This window comes from Staurois parvus, unplaced genomic scaffold (assembly GCF_062004578.1).
Source record: "Staurois parvus isolate SC_StPar_1 unplaced genomic scaffold, SC_StPar_1.0 ptg000827l, whole genome shotgun sequence".
In the NCBI taxonomy this organism is placed as follows: domain Eukaryota; kingdom Metazoa; phylum Chordata; class Amphibia; order Anura; family Ranidae; genus Staurois; species Staurois parvus.
Genome location: NW_028318623.1, coordinates 1744522 through 1756717, shown reverse-complemented (window position 1 = coordinate 1756717; position 12196 = coordinate 1744522). Strand labels below are relative to the sequence as shown.

Below are 12196 nucleotides of genomic sequence, written 5' to 3'. Positions count from 1 at the left end.
TTTGTGCTGGGCAGATCTGCTGAAGTGCTCTATTGTGGGCACCATTGAGGTCTGAGATTCACTCTAGTGTCTTCTCCCCCTCTTTCTGCAGGAAACTCTTCGACCATAGATATCGCTGGCCTTGTGGCTGGGCTGGTAGCAGGAGTAATAATTCTTGTGATGATTGGAGTCCTTATTATGTACTGTGTGAGATACAGGGCCAAAGAGAGGACAAGACAAGGGAGGTAAGTGCTGATGGGGTACAAGTGTGAGTCCTGATATGAACAATGGAAAAGAAAAGCAAGCATCTCACAGTATGGTGTTGGGTTGACATTGCATGCCACTTGCAAAGGAAGAAAATACCTCGGAGTAATCTAGTGACCTAGAGACGGCTGTTCTTGGCTCTGTAGCACAGGTGTCAAACACGAGGCCTGCGGGCTGAATCTGGCCATTTCATGTGGCCCTTGCACCTCTCCTGCAGGTACCCCCTTGTTTCTGCCCTCATTTTTTCTCAACAGTCAACAGCAGAGAGGAGAATAGAACCAAATCCTCCTCATCCCCACACCCCCTCATCTCTGCCTCCCCTGGTCTCAGCATTCAGTAAACTCTGGTAACTGACTCCATTCCTCCTCGGGTCCTCCTCCAGATCCTGCACTTTGTGCTTTCCAGCTCTGCCCCCAAAGGGTGTGCACTGTGATGTTAGGGAGGGTGTGGGATTCTTGACATCTGATGTAATGGGGGGTGGGGTGCTCTGGACACCTAGCCTTACAGATACAACCGGCCCTTTGAGGGCAACCATAATGCTGATATAGCCCGCGATGAAATGAAGTTTGACACCCCTGCTCTAAAGACACCCAAGAATAGAGATAGCCACCAGCCCAAATGAACTGTCCAAAATGGGGCTTTTCCACAATTGTAAAACCTCTTCTATGTAATTGTGGCATCTGCTCGTTACCGAGCCTGAACTCCACAAACCGAAACCGCTATTTAATTCATTTTTAATATTCAAGGCAAATTCCCCCATCCCCCCATGTCTCCATGCTTTATCTTGCTGAGAAATCACTTTGAACCCCCCCCCCCTAGTATTTCTAGCTGCGGCCATCTTGAGTAAGGGCAGATGATGATTTAGCAATTCCTGGAATCCATTTGCCCTTAGCTCAGGCATAAAAGCAGGAGGGTGTGCTTAGCTGAGAAAACCCCTCCTGAAGACTCCTGGGATGTATAACATCATTTACCTAGGCCAGAAACCGGGAAGGAACTGAAGAAATATAAAAAATTGTTTAACCACTAGCCTACAGGGCACTTCTACCCCCTTCCTGCCCCCCGGGCACTTCTACCCCCTTCCTGCCCCCCGGGCACTTCTACCCCCTTCCTGCCCCCCGGGCACTTCTACCCCCTTCCTGCCTACAGGGCACTTCTACCCCCTTCCTGCCTACCGGGCACTTATACCCCCTTCCTGCCTACCGGGCACTTATACCCCCTTCCTGCCCAGGCCAATTTCCAGCTTTCAGCGCTGTCACACTTTGAATGACAATTGCGCGGTCATGCAACACTGTACCCATATGAATTTTTTTGCATTTTTTTGAGACAGATAAAACTTTATTTTGGTGCTATATTTAAATTTATTTTTTTTATGCTATATAAATGAAATAGTCCAAACATTTAAACAAAAGTGTTTTTCTTATAAAATTTTGCAGATAAATAATCTTTTTTCATAAATCTTGGCCAAAATGTATTCAGTTATCTTTTTAGTAAAAAAAAAAACCCAATTATTATTATTATACAGTATTTATATAGCGCCAAAAGGTTTGCTCAGCACTGTACATTATAGTGGGGGACAGTACATGAGACAATACAGTAACAATACAATACACGAGGGGTTCGAGGGCCCTGCTCTTTCGAGCTTCCAATCTAGTATAATGTACAGCGCTGAGCAAACCTTCTGGCGCTATATAAATACTGTATAATAATAATTTGTTTTTTTACTAAAAAGATAACTGAACACATTTTTAGTTTATAAGCAAAAATGTATAACTTTTTTTACATTTTTATTTTATTTTTTAACATACAGTCACCCTATCACCCAACATACTGTCACCCTAGTGTCACTTGGAGACACTGTACTACTTGTGGGGGGTGATGAAGATTTTTTTTTTTTTTTTTTACACTGTTTGCTTTTACACCCATAAAGGCAGTAAAAGCAATCATTTCTCCTTCTCTCTGGCTGCATTCTTGCAGCCATTGAGAAATACTGTGAGAGCTGTGATTGGTAACAGCTTGTCATATGGTACAAGGCTGTTGTGAATAGCCCTGTACCATGTGACCTCTGTGATCATTCACAGATTTCACTAGTAGTAAGCAATGATGTCAGAAGTGATATCTTGCTTACTACTAATCATGTGATCACTGATTGGCCAATCAGTGATCACATGATCGGGACCTCACACAGAGGGTACAATGATTGGTGTTCCACTGTGTCCCCCGGACACAGCCGGCACCGGATCTTGGTGCCGCATGCTCACAGTCCAAAATGGTGGGCGCGGTTTATGAACGGCAACCCGCCCCTGCACTGCCACCGTCTGGTATACATGGACCGGACGGGAAGTGGTTAATATATGCATGCCATGATTACACGTTGGTCTTTATATATGCCTGGAGTTCAGCTTTTTTTAACGATGGACTGAGTTTAATAAGTCTAAACCTTGTTGCCTCTTTTTATCGTTTTATCAGGCCACCAGTGAACCTCACTAGCAATGTACCCCTTGGGGAATCCTTGCCGTTGACACATCTACCTTTACCTGAACCTACAGCCCCAGGACTCCCGTCATATGAAGAGGCTTTAGAAGCATCAGGCACTTACGATGCACCTCCGCCGCCGTATCAGAGGTAATGGCACCTAAAATCCTAATTAATACTCCAATAATTGAATAGATAATCATCATAATAAAGATTATGTCCAACCTTCTCTGGTCAAATATGGAATATGCAGTTCAGTTTTGGGCACCAATTCACAAAAAGAACATAGAGGAACTGGAGAAAGTACAGAGAAGGGCAACCAAACTGATAAGAGGCATGGAGGAGATCAGCTATGAGGAAAGATTAGAGGAACTGAATTTATTCTCTCTTGAGAAGAGGAGATTAAGGGGGGATATGATCTCCATGTATAATACATAAGGGGGGATATGATCTCCATGTATAATACATAAGGGGGGATGTGATCTCCATATATAATACATAAGGGGGGATGTGATCTCCATGTATAATACATAAGGGGGGATGTGATCTCCATGTATAATACATAAGGGGGGATGTGATCTCCATGTATAATACATAAGGGGGGATATGATCTCCATGTATAATACATAAGGGGGGATATGATCACCATGTATAATACATAAGGGGGGATATGATCTCCATATATAATACATAAGGGGGATGTGATCTCCATGTATAATACATAAGGGGGATGTGATCTCCATGTATAATACATAAGGGGGGATGTGATCTCCATGTATAATACATAAGGGGGGATGTGATCTCCATGTATAATACATAAGGGGGGATGTGATCTCCATGTATAATACATAAGGGGGGATGTGATCTCCATGTATAATACATAAGGGGGGATGTGATCTCCATGTATAATACATAAGGGGGGATGTGATCTCCATGTATAATACATAAGGGGGGATGTGATCTCCATGTATAATACATAAGGGGGGATGTGATCTCCATGTATAATACATAAGGGGTGATATGATCTCCATGTATAATACATAAGGGGTGATATGATCTCCATGTATAATACATAAGGGGGGGATATGATCACCATGTATAATACATAAGGGGGGATATGATCTCCATGTATAATACATAAGGGGGGGATATGATCTCCATGTATAATACATAAGGGGGGGATATGATCTCCATGTATAATACATAAGGGGGGGATATGATCTCCATGTATAATACATAAGGGGGATATGATCTCCATGTACAATACATAAGGGGGGGGGGGGTATGATCTCCATGTATAATACATAAGGGGGGGGGGTATGATCTCCATGTATAATACATAAGGGGGGGGGTATGATCTCCATGTATAATACATAAGGGGGGATATGATCTCCATGTATAATACATAAGGGGGGATATGATCTCCATGTATAATACATAAGGGGGGATATGATCTCCATGTAGAATACATAAGGGGGGATATGATCTCCATGTAGAATACATAAGGGGGGATATGATCTCCATGTAGAATACATAAGGGGGGGATATGATCTCCATGTATAATACATAAGGGGGGATATGATCTCCATGTATAATACATAAGGGGGAGATATGATCTCCATGTATAATACATAAGGGGGGGATATGATCTCCATGTATAATACATAAGGGGGGGATATGATCTCCATGTATAATACATAAGGGGGGGATATGATCTCCATGTATAATACATAAGGGGGGATATGATCTCCATGTAGAATACATAAGGGGGGATATGATCTCCATGTATAATACATAAGAGGGGGATATGATCTCCATGTATAATTACATCAGTGGTTCATATAGTGATTTTTTTTTAACATATAAAAAAGGCATTTTAACATATATTCTTACATCTGTAAATGCCTTCCAAATATGTAGATTTGTATTTTTAAAGACATACAATATATTTGAAATGTATTTTTTTAAATATTTTTCATATATTCTGTAATAAAAACGCAGTTCAACATAATAAATAAATATATATATATATATATATATATATATATATATATATTTATTTTATTTATTTTTTAATATATTGAATATTGCCAGAATTGTAGCATTTCAAATATATGTCAATATATTTGGGAAGAATATTTTTCAAATACAGTGAGGAACAGAAGTATTTGAACACCCTGCGATTTTGCAAGTTCTCCCACTTAGAAATCATGGAGGGGTCTGAAATTTACATTGTAGGTGCATTCCCACTCTGAGAGACAGAATTTAAAAATAAAATTCAGGAAATCACATTGTATGATTTTTAAAGAATTTATTTGTCTTGCACTGCTGAATATAAGTATTTGAACACCTAAGAAACCGCAAGAATTCTGGCTCTCAAAGACCTGTTACTGTGTCTTTAAAAAGTCCACCTCTACTCCACTCATTAATCTAACTTAGTAGCACCTGTCTGAGCTCTTTAAAGACACCTGTCCACCCCACAGTCAGTCAGACGCCAACTACTACCATGGGCAAGACTAGAGCTGTAAAAGACACCAGAGACAAAATTGTGGACCTCCACAAGGCTGGAAAGGGCCACGGGGCAATTGCCAAGCAGCTTGGTGAAAATAGATCAACTGTTGGAGCAATTGTTATAAAATGGAAGAGGCTAAAGACGACTGTCAGTCTCCCTCGGACTGGGGCTCCATGCAAGATCTCACCTCGTGGAGTATCACTGATGATAAGAAAGGTGAGGAATCAGCCCAGAACTACAAGGGAGGAGCTGGTCAATGACATGAAGAGAGCTGGGACCACAGTTTCAAAGGTCACTGTCGGTAGAACACTACGCCGTCATGGTTTCAAATCATGCATTGCACGGAAGGTTCCCCTGCTCAAGTCATCACATGTCCAGGCCTGTCTGAAGTTTGCCAATGACCATCTGGATGATCCAGAGGAGGAATGGGAGAAAGTCAGGTGGTCAGATGAGACCAAAGTAGAACTTTTTGGTCTAAGCTTTACTCGTTGTGTTTGGAGGAAAAAGAAGGATGAGTTGCATCCCATGAACACCATCCCTACTGTGAAGCATGGAGGTGGTAACATCATGCTTTGGGGGTGCTTTTCTGCGAAGGGGACAGGACGACTACACTGCATTAAGAAGAGGATGAATGAGGCCATTTATTGTGAGATTTTGAGCAACAACCTCCTTCCCTCAGTCAGAGCATTGAAGATGGGTCGTGGCTGGGTCTTCCAACATGACAACGACCCGAAGCACACAGCCAGGAGAACCAAGGAGTGGCTCCGTAAGAAGCATATCAAGGTTGTGGAGTGGCCTAGCCAGTCTCCAGACCTAAATCCAATAGAACATCTTTGGAGGGAGCTGAAACTCTGTGTTGCTCAGCGACAGCCCCGAAACCTGACAGATCTAGAAGAGATCTGTGTGGAGGAGGGGGCCAAAATCCCTGTTGCAGTGCAAACCTGGTCAAGAACTACAGGAAAAGTCTGACCTCTGTGATTGCAAACAAGGGCTTCTGTACCAAATATTAACACGGATCTTCTCAGGTGTTCAAATACTTCTGTTCAGCAGTGCAAGACAAATAAATTCTTTACAAATCATACAGTGGGATTTCCTGAATTTTCTTTTTTTTTTAATTCTGTCTCTCAGAGTGGGAATGCACCTACAATGTGAATGTCAGACCCCTCCATGATTTCTAAGTGGGAGAACTTGCAAAATCGCAGGGTGTTCAAATACTTCTGTTCCTCACTGTATACTTCAAATATATTTTTCTTCCATGTGGGAAGTTACAATGGAGTTACTACAGTAATTTTTTGTGTTGACCGGAGTTTAACTTTAAATATTTTTGTTTATATAACTAGATTATTTTGTGTATGCATGATGTAGACAATGATATGAAATCTAGATCGATCAGCTTTAAACCGAACATGCCCAATGTAATCCTATTACAGTACATACACAATATAATCCAATTATTTTTTAATAACTGGTTTATATTGAGAATGCATAATATAGATCTATAATCTACTGTATATCCCCCAGCATTAACATCTTGCCATTAGGATTTTTGTATTTTCAATTCCAGTATAGCTCTGCATTCTCTCCTGGTTATACGGAGCCACATGAGCTTTGTCTGTCTTTTTTTTTTTTTTTTTTTTCTTTTTCATTCGGTTTTACAAAAATCAATCTGCTAGCAGTAGACAGACAGTATAAAAACAATGAGATCTGGCTGCTCTAGGTAGAGTATGGCTCAAATACTTGAATGCAACGTTTCGTTTTTTTAATTGGCATTATAGTTGTGTTTTAATGACTCGAACACCTCAATATGGCCTTTTTGTTCAATGTGGTAATATTTCTTTTTTATATGACTTGTTAACTGGAGGGTTTATTCAAACTTGTCTTTTTTTTTTGTTTCTTGCAGTAAAACACATTTATTTTGGTTTTGTTGCTTGAAAATTCATTTCATCCCGGGTTCACATATATGCGGTGCAGTACATTGCATGTGATTCGCACAGGAACCTCACTGCATTCCTGTGCAAATCACATGCGATTTGTGTGCGGTGCGATCGGAGACGTACGTTTTGTATGTCTCTAATCGCACCGCACCCGCACCAAAAAGGTGCAGGACCCTTTTTTGGGTCCGCACTAGAATCGGATCACATGGGTATTCACACCTATGTGATCCGATTCTGTACATCGCACCGCGTTTTGCGGACCGATTTCAGGGTGTTGTTAACTTAACATACACACTCGCAGCGGTTTGCATGAATGGCGTGCGATTCTGATGCGGTGTGGAATTCGCACAGAAAAAGCTGCGAATTCCGCATCGCATCAGTGTGAACTAGGACTTAAATAGAAATTATATTCATTCCTGTGTTGCCAGTTCACATATGTATTTTATTTATTTATTTCAGATACTTATATAGCACCATCAATTTACGCAGCGCTTTACATATATATTGTACATTCACATCAGTCCCTAACCCTGAAGGGGCGTACAATCTAAGGTCCCTAACTTACATTCATACATACACATACTAGGGCCAATTTACACAGGAGTGCATTCAACTACCAGCATGTCTTTGGAGTGTGGGAGGAAACCGGAGTACCCGGAGGAAACCCATGCATATATGTCCTGTAGTTTAGTGTGTTTAAAATAAATGACATGCTGGATTTTTGTGTCTTTATGCACTTTAATAAGGTACATTGACATGAATGTTAAATGCAAGAAAAATGCATGTATCTTGTAGATTTTTTTGTGTATTTTTAATACATTTACACAATGAAAAAAGCCTGTTTCCCATGTTGAAATGTGTTTTTTTTATATATTACAAAATATATTAAAAGTATTTAAAAAAAAAAAAAATATATATATATATATATATATATATATATATATATATATATATATATATATATATATATATATATATATATATATAATTTTTTTTTTTTTTTTAAATATTCTTCAGATTTGTTTTTAACATATAAAAAAGTAATTTTAACATTTTTACATAATTCCAAAAATGTAGATTAAATGTATTTTTAAAGACATACAGTATATTTGAAAATTAGTAATACTATAGTATTCGTATTTCAAATATATGTCAATATATTTGGAAAGAATAATTTTAAAATATAATTAACATTTATTTTTCTTCCATGTGGGAAGTCAAATCTATTACACACAATGCAATCCTAAAATTGTTCAATTTAAAAAAAATATTTAAAAATAAAAACCTCTATGAGCACCTTAAAGTGATAATAAACACACACTGTTTATTTACATTGTCCCTTCTCTTTCTGTATGTGGATGATGACATTGTAATTATTTTAATAAAAAGAAACTTCTAAGTACCTTTTTCCTAATCGATATACAGCTGTCACATGACCCAACTCTTTCCCAGTCTGTCTGCAGGAAAACAGTGGCAGGAGGAGCTTCTAGTCCTCTGCACCTGGACACGTTAAAAAAAAAAAAAAAAAAAAAAAAAAAAAAAAAGCCTTTGGGATACAGAGTAAAAATAAATAATATCAATAGACTGGTTTAGATCATCATATAAATATATATTTGAAATTAAATCTTTATTATTTTGGGGCAATAACATGGTGGATTTCTCCCAGTCACAGGCCCTGTCACGCCTCTTCAGCCTGTGTTTTAAAATAATAGGGAGGTGAAGCCTCCATCAATCAAGATGTTATATCCCACCCACATTATGTTCAGCTGGTTAGTGGGCATGCAGGAGGAGGGAAAGAGTGGACTGCCATTTAGCACTGTGTAAACGCCCATGTGTGTGACTCTAAAATCACATGCGCTGCTCAGATGTGATAGGGAGGAAATGCTCAGCATAGAAACTCATGCTTTTAGGCGATCTCTCTGAAAAACTATCTCTTCCGGGAAGCCTATCCTGCCGTCAGCTAACAATGGAATCTTCTTCTCCTTCTACCAGTCCATCCCCCACAGTTATTACCTTTTGTACCACTAGCCCCTTCCTCTTAGATTGTAAGCTCCAAGGATCAGGGCCCTCCCAACCCTCTTGTATTGAACTGTATTGTTGCTGTATTGTCTTCCTTTATATTGTAAAGCGCTGAGAAAACTGTTGGTGCTATATAAATCCTGTACAATAATAATAATAATACAATAATTTGTGGGGGAAAAAAAGGAAGTAAATCTCATTTGGGTGTAGCTATATAAATCCTTTATAATAATAAAATAATTTATGGGGGGGGGGGGTTGGGGGAGGACGTAAATCTCATTGGGGTGCAGCTATATGAATCCTGTATAATAATAATAAAATAATTTGGGGGGGGGCACAAATCTCATTTGGGTGCAGCTATATAAATCCTGTATAATAATAATAATAAAATTTGTGGGGGGAAAAGGATGTAAATCTCATTTAGGTGCAGCTATATAAATCCTGTATAATAATAATAAAATAATTTGTGGGGGGGAAAAAAGAAAGTAAATCTCATTTGGGTGCAGCTATATAAATTCTTTATTACAATAAAATAATTTATGGGGGGGGGACGTAAATCTCATTTGGGTGCAGCTATATAAATCCTGTATAATAATAATAATAATAAAATTTGTAGGGGAAAGGGACGTAAATCTCATTTGGGTGCAGCTATATAAATCCTGTATAATAACAGTAAAATAATTTGGGGGGGGGGGGGGTACAAATATCATTTGAGTGCAGCTGTATAAATCCTGTATTATAATAATAATAATAATAATAAAGTTTGTGGGGGGGAAAAGGACGTAAATCTCATTTGGGTGCAGCTATATAAATTCTTTATTACAATAAAATAATTTATGGGGGGGGGGGGCACAAATCTCATTTGGGTGCAGCTATATAAATCCTGTATAATAATAATAAAATTTGTAGGGGAAAGGGACGTAAATCTCATTTGGGTACAGCTATATAAATCCTGTATAATAACAGTAAAATAATTTGAGGGGGGGGGACATAAATCTCATTTGGGTGCAACTATATAAATCCTGTATAATAACAGTAAAATAATTTGGGGGGGGGGGACAAATCTCGTTTGGGTGCAGCTATATAAATCCTGTATAATAATAATAATAATAATAATAATAAAATTTGTGGGGGAAAAAAGGTCGTAAATCTCATTTGGGTGCAGCTATATAAATCCTGAATAATAATGCTTTGCTGGGTTTTTTCCGCCTTCTTCTGGATCAACTGTGCACATAGGATTACAACTTTTTTTTTTTTTTTAATGGTTGAACTGGATGGACTTTTATCTTTTTGTTTTTCAGCCAGACTAACTATGTAACTGAAAACTGAGCATGTGCAGTAGCTGCCAACACTGCTCTGCAAAATCCCCAACAGCATTGGGGACATGGACAGGAGGAGGGGGGGAGACAAAGAACAGCAGGATCAACCAGTTTTTTTGCAGAATACAAAAAAATACCATAGTGACCAAGTATATAATACCCCATATATTGATTTGGGGTTTTTTTTTTTTTACGACGTAAGTTTTTAGTGTCACTTTTAAGTTTTGTTTTATGTATACTGACTTGGTTATTTTATTTCCATTATTTATAGAGGTTCCACCAGATCGAATCAGCCCAGCTGAAGATGAATGTCTGCAACTGACAAGGAAACTCATGTTCTGTGGACTATTTTTCTTTTTTTCTTTTTTTTTTTTAATAATGCTACTGAAATAAACCGTTACCAAAGAGAAGACCACTGAACCAGGATGGAGACTTTATTAATGTTTACGCTCTGCTAGAAGAAGCGGCTTTATCCGATCCCCAGGATACAACCTCAGTAACTGAATTTGTAACTTAATATGAGCCATCACGCTCATTATCCGTCGCACAGGCACACCAAGATTCCAATGCCGTCGAAAGGCTTACATTAATGTAAATCTCTCCCCGACTTGCAGCTCGCTGCTGTATGTGCGAAAATTAATTTCAGGGATCAGAAAAATTCCTCCAGAAGGCCGAGAATACCCCGTGAAGACGAAAAATTTTTCCAGGTGGGATCTGAAGTCTAAAGCAGCCGGTTACTGGGGCCGAAGCTTGACTTTGGTTTTAGTTCAAGCTGCGTTACGTATTTCAGAAGTAATTGCCTCAATCCTGTAACATCCAGCCGGTCTCTAAATTCCAAAGGAAATTCCTCTAAACCTGTGATGGACGTGACTTCAGAGATTATTCTGCACATCCAAAAAAGCCTTCAGATTCCCTGCCTGAAGGCCTTAATGTGGACATCCAGAGCAATGTATTTCAGGACACGTCAAGCTGACAAGGTTTAACGCAGCTGTCAATATAAAGCCTGGGATTTGCAGCATTCTAAATGACTTTTAATGACACGGGGAGAAAGGGGTGTACTGTGAATTTTTTTTTTAGTGCTGAACAAGGCCAGAACCGACAAGATGGCTGTTGTGTGTATTTGGATATTTTTTTATATTTAAAATGAACAGCCATACCTACAGCCAAGAATAGTATAAAAGAGAAATATATTGTATAAAGGTGCAATTTGTATTTTTTTTGTGTGTTTTTTTGTTTTTAGTAATAAAAAAATGTTTTTTGACTATATTCTGTAGACACTTTCTTTCTCTGTTCAGGGAAACCATATGAACATTATTTAACTAACTTGAACATCATTTAACTACCTCCCGACCGGCCGTTGCATATAAACGGCCGGACGGTGGCAGTGCAGGGTCGGGTGGCCGTTTATAAACGGCCTCCCCACACCCTGCTTGTGCGCGCTCCCTGGTCCGCGATCCGGTGCCTGCTGTGTCCTCCGGACACAGTGAAACACCGATCGTCGGACGGGACCTCTGTACCAGGTCCCGATCATGTGATCACTGATTGGCCAATCAGTGATCACATGCAAAGTAGTAAGCAAGATGTCACTTGTGACATCATTGCTTACTACGTGTGAAATCTGTGAATGATCACAGAGGTCACATGGTACAAGGCTATTCACAACAGCCTTGTACCATGTGACAAGCTGTGACCAATCA

The 12196-nt window shown here is 39.2% G+C and overlaps 1 protein-coding gene across 1 annotated transcript in view; it reads left to right on the top strand.

Annotated features, from left to right (window-relative positions):
* PRRG2 (proline rich and Gla domain 2) overlaps window positions 1-11765 on the top strand; it is a 90699-nt gene extending 78934 nt beyond the window's left edge. The window contains exons 5-7 of the mRNA XM_089655173.1: window positions 92-224; window positions 2710-2865; window positions 10771-11765. Coding sequence (XP_089511299.1) covers window positions 92-224; window positions 2710-2865; window positions 10771-10801 — 320 coding nt within the window. The 3' untranslated portion in view covers window positions 10802-11765. The remainder of the gene's footprint in view (window positions 1-91; window positions 225-2709; window positions 2866-10770) is intronic.
* Window positions 11766-12196: the final 431 nt, after the last annotated feature.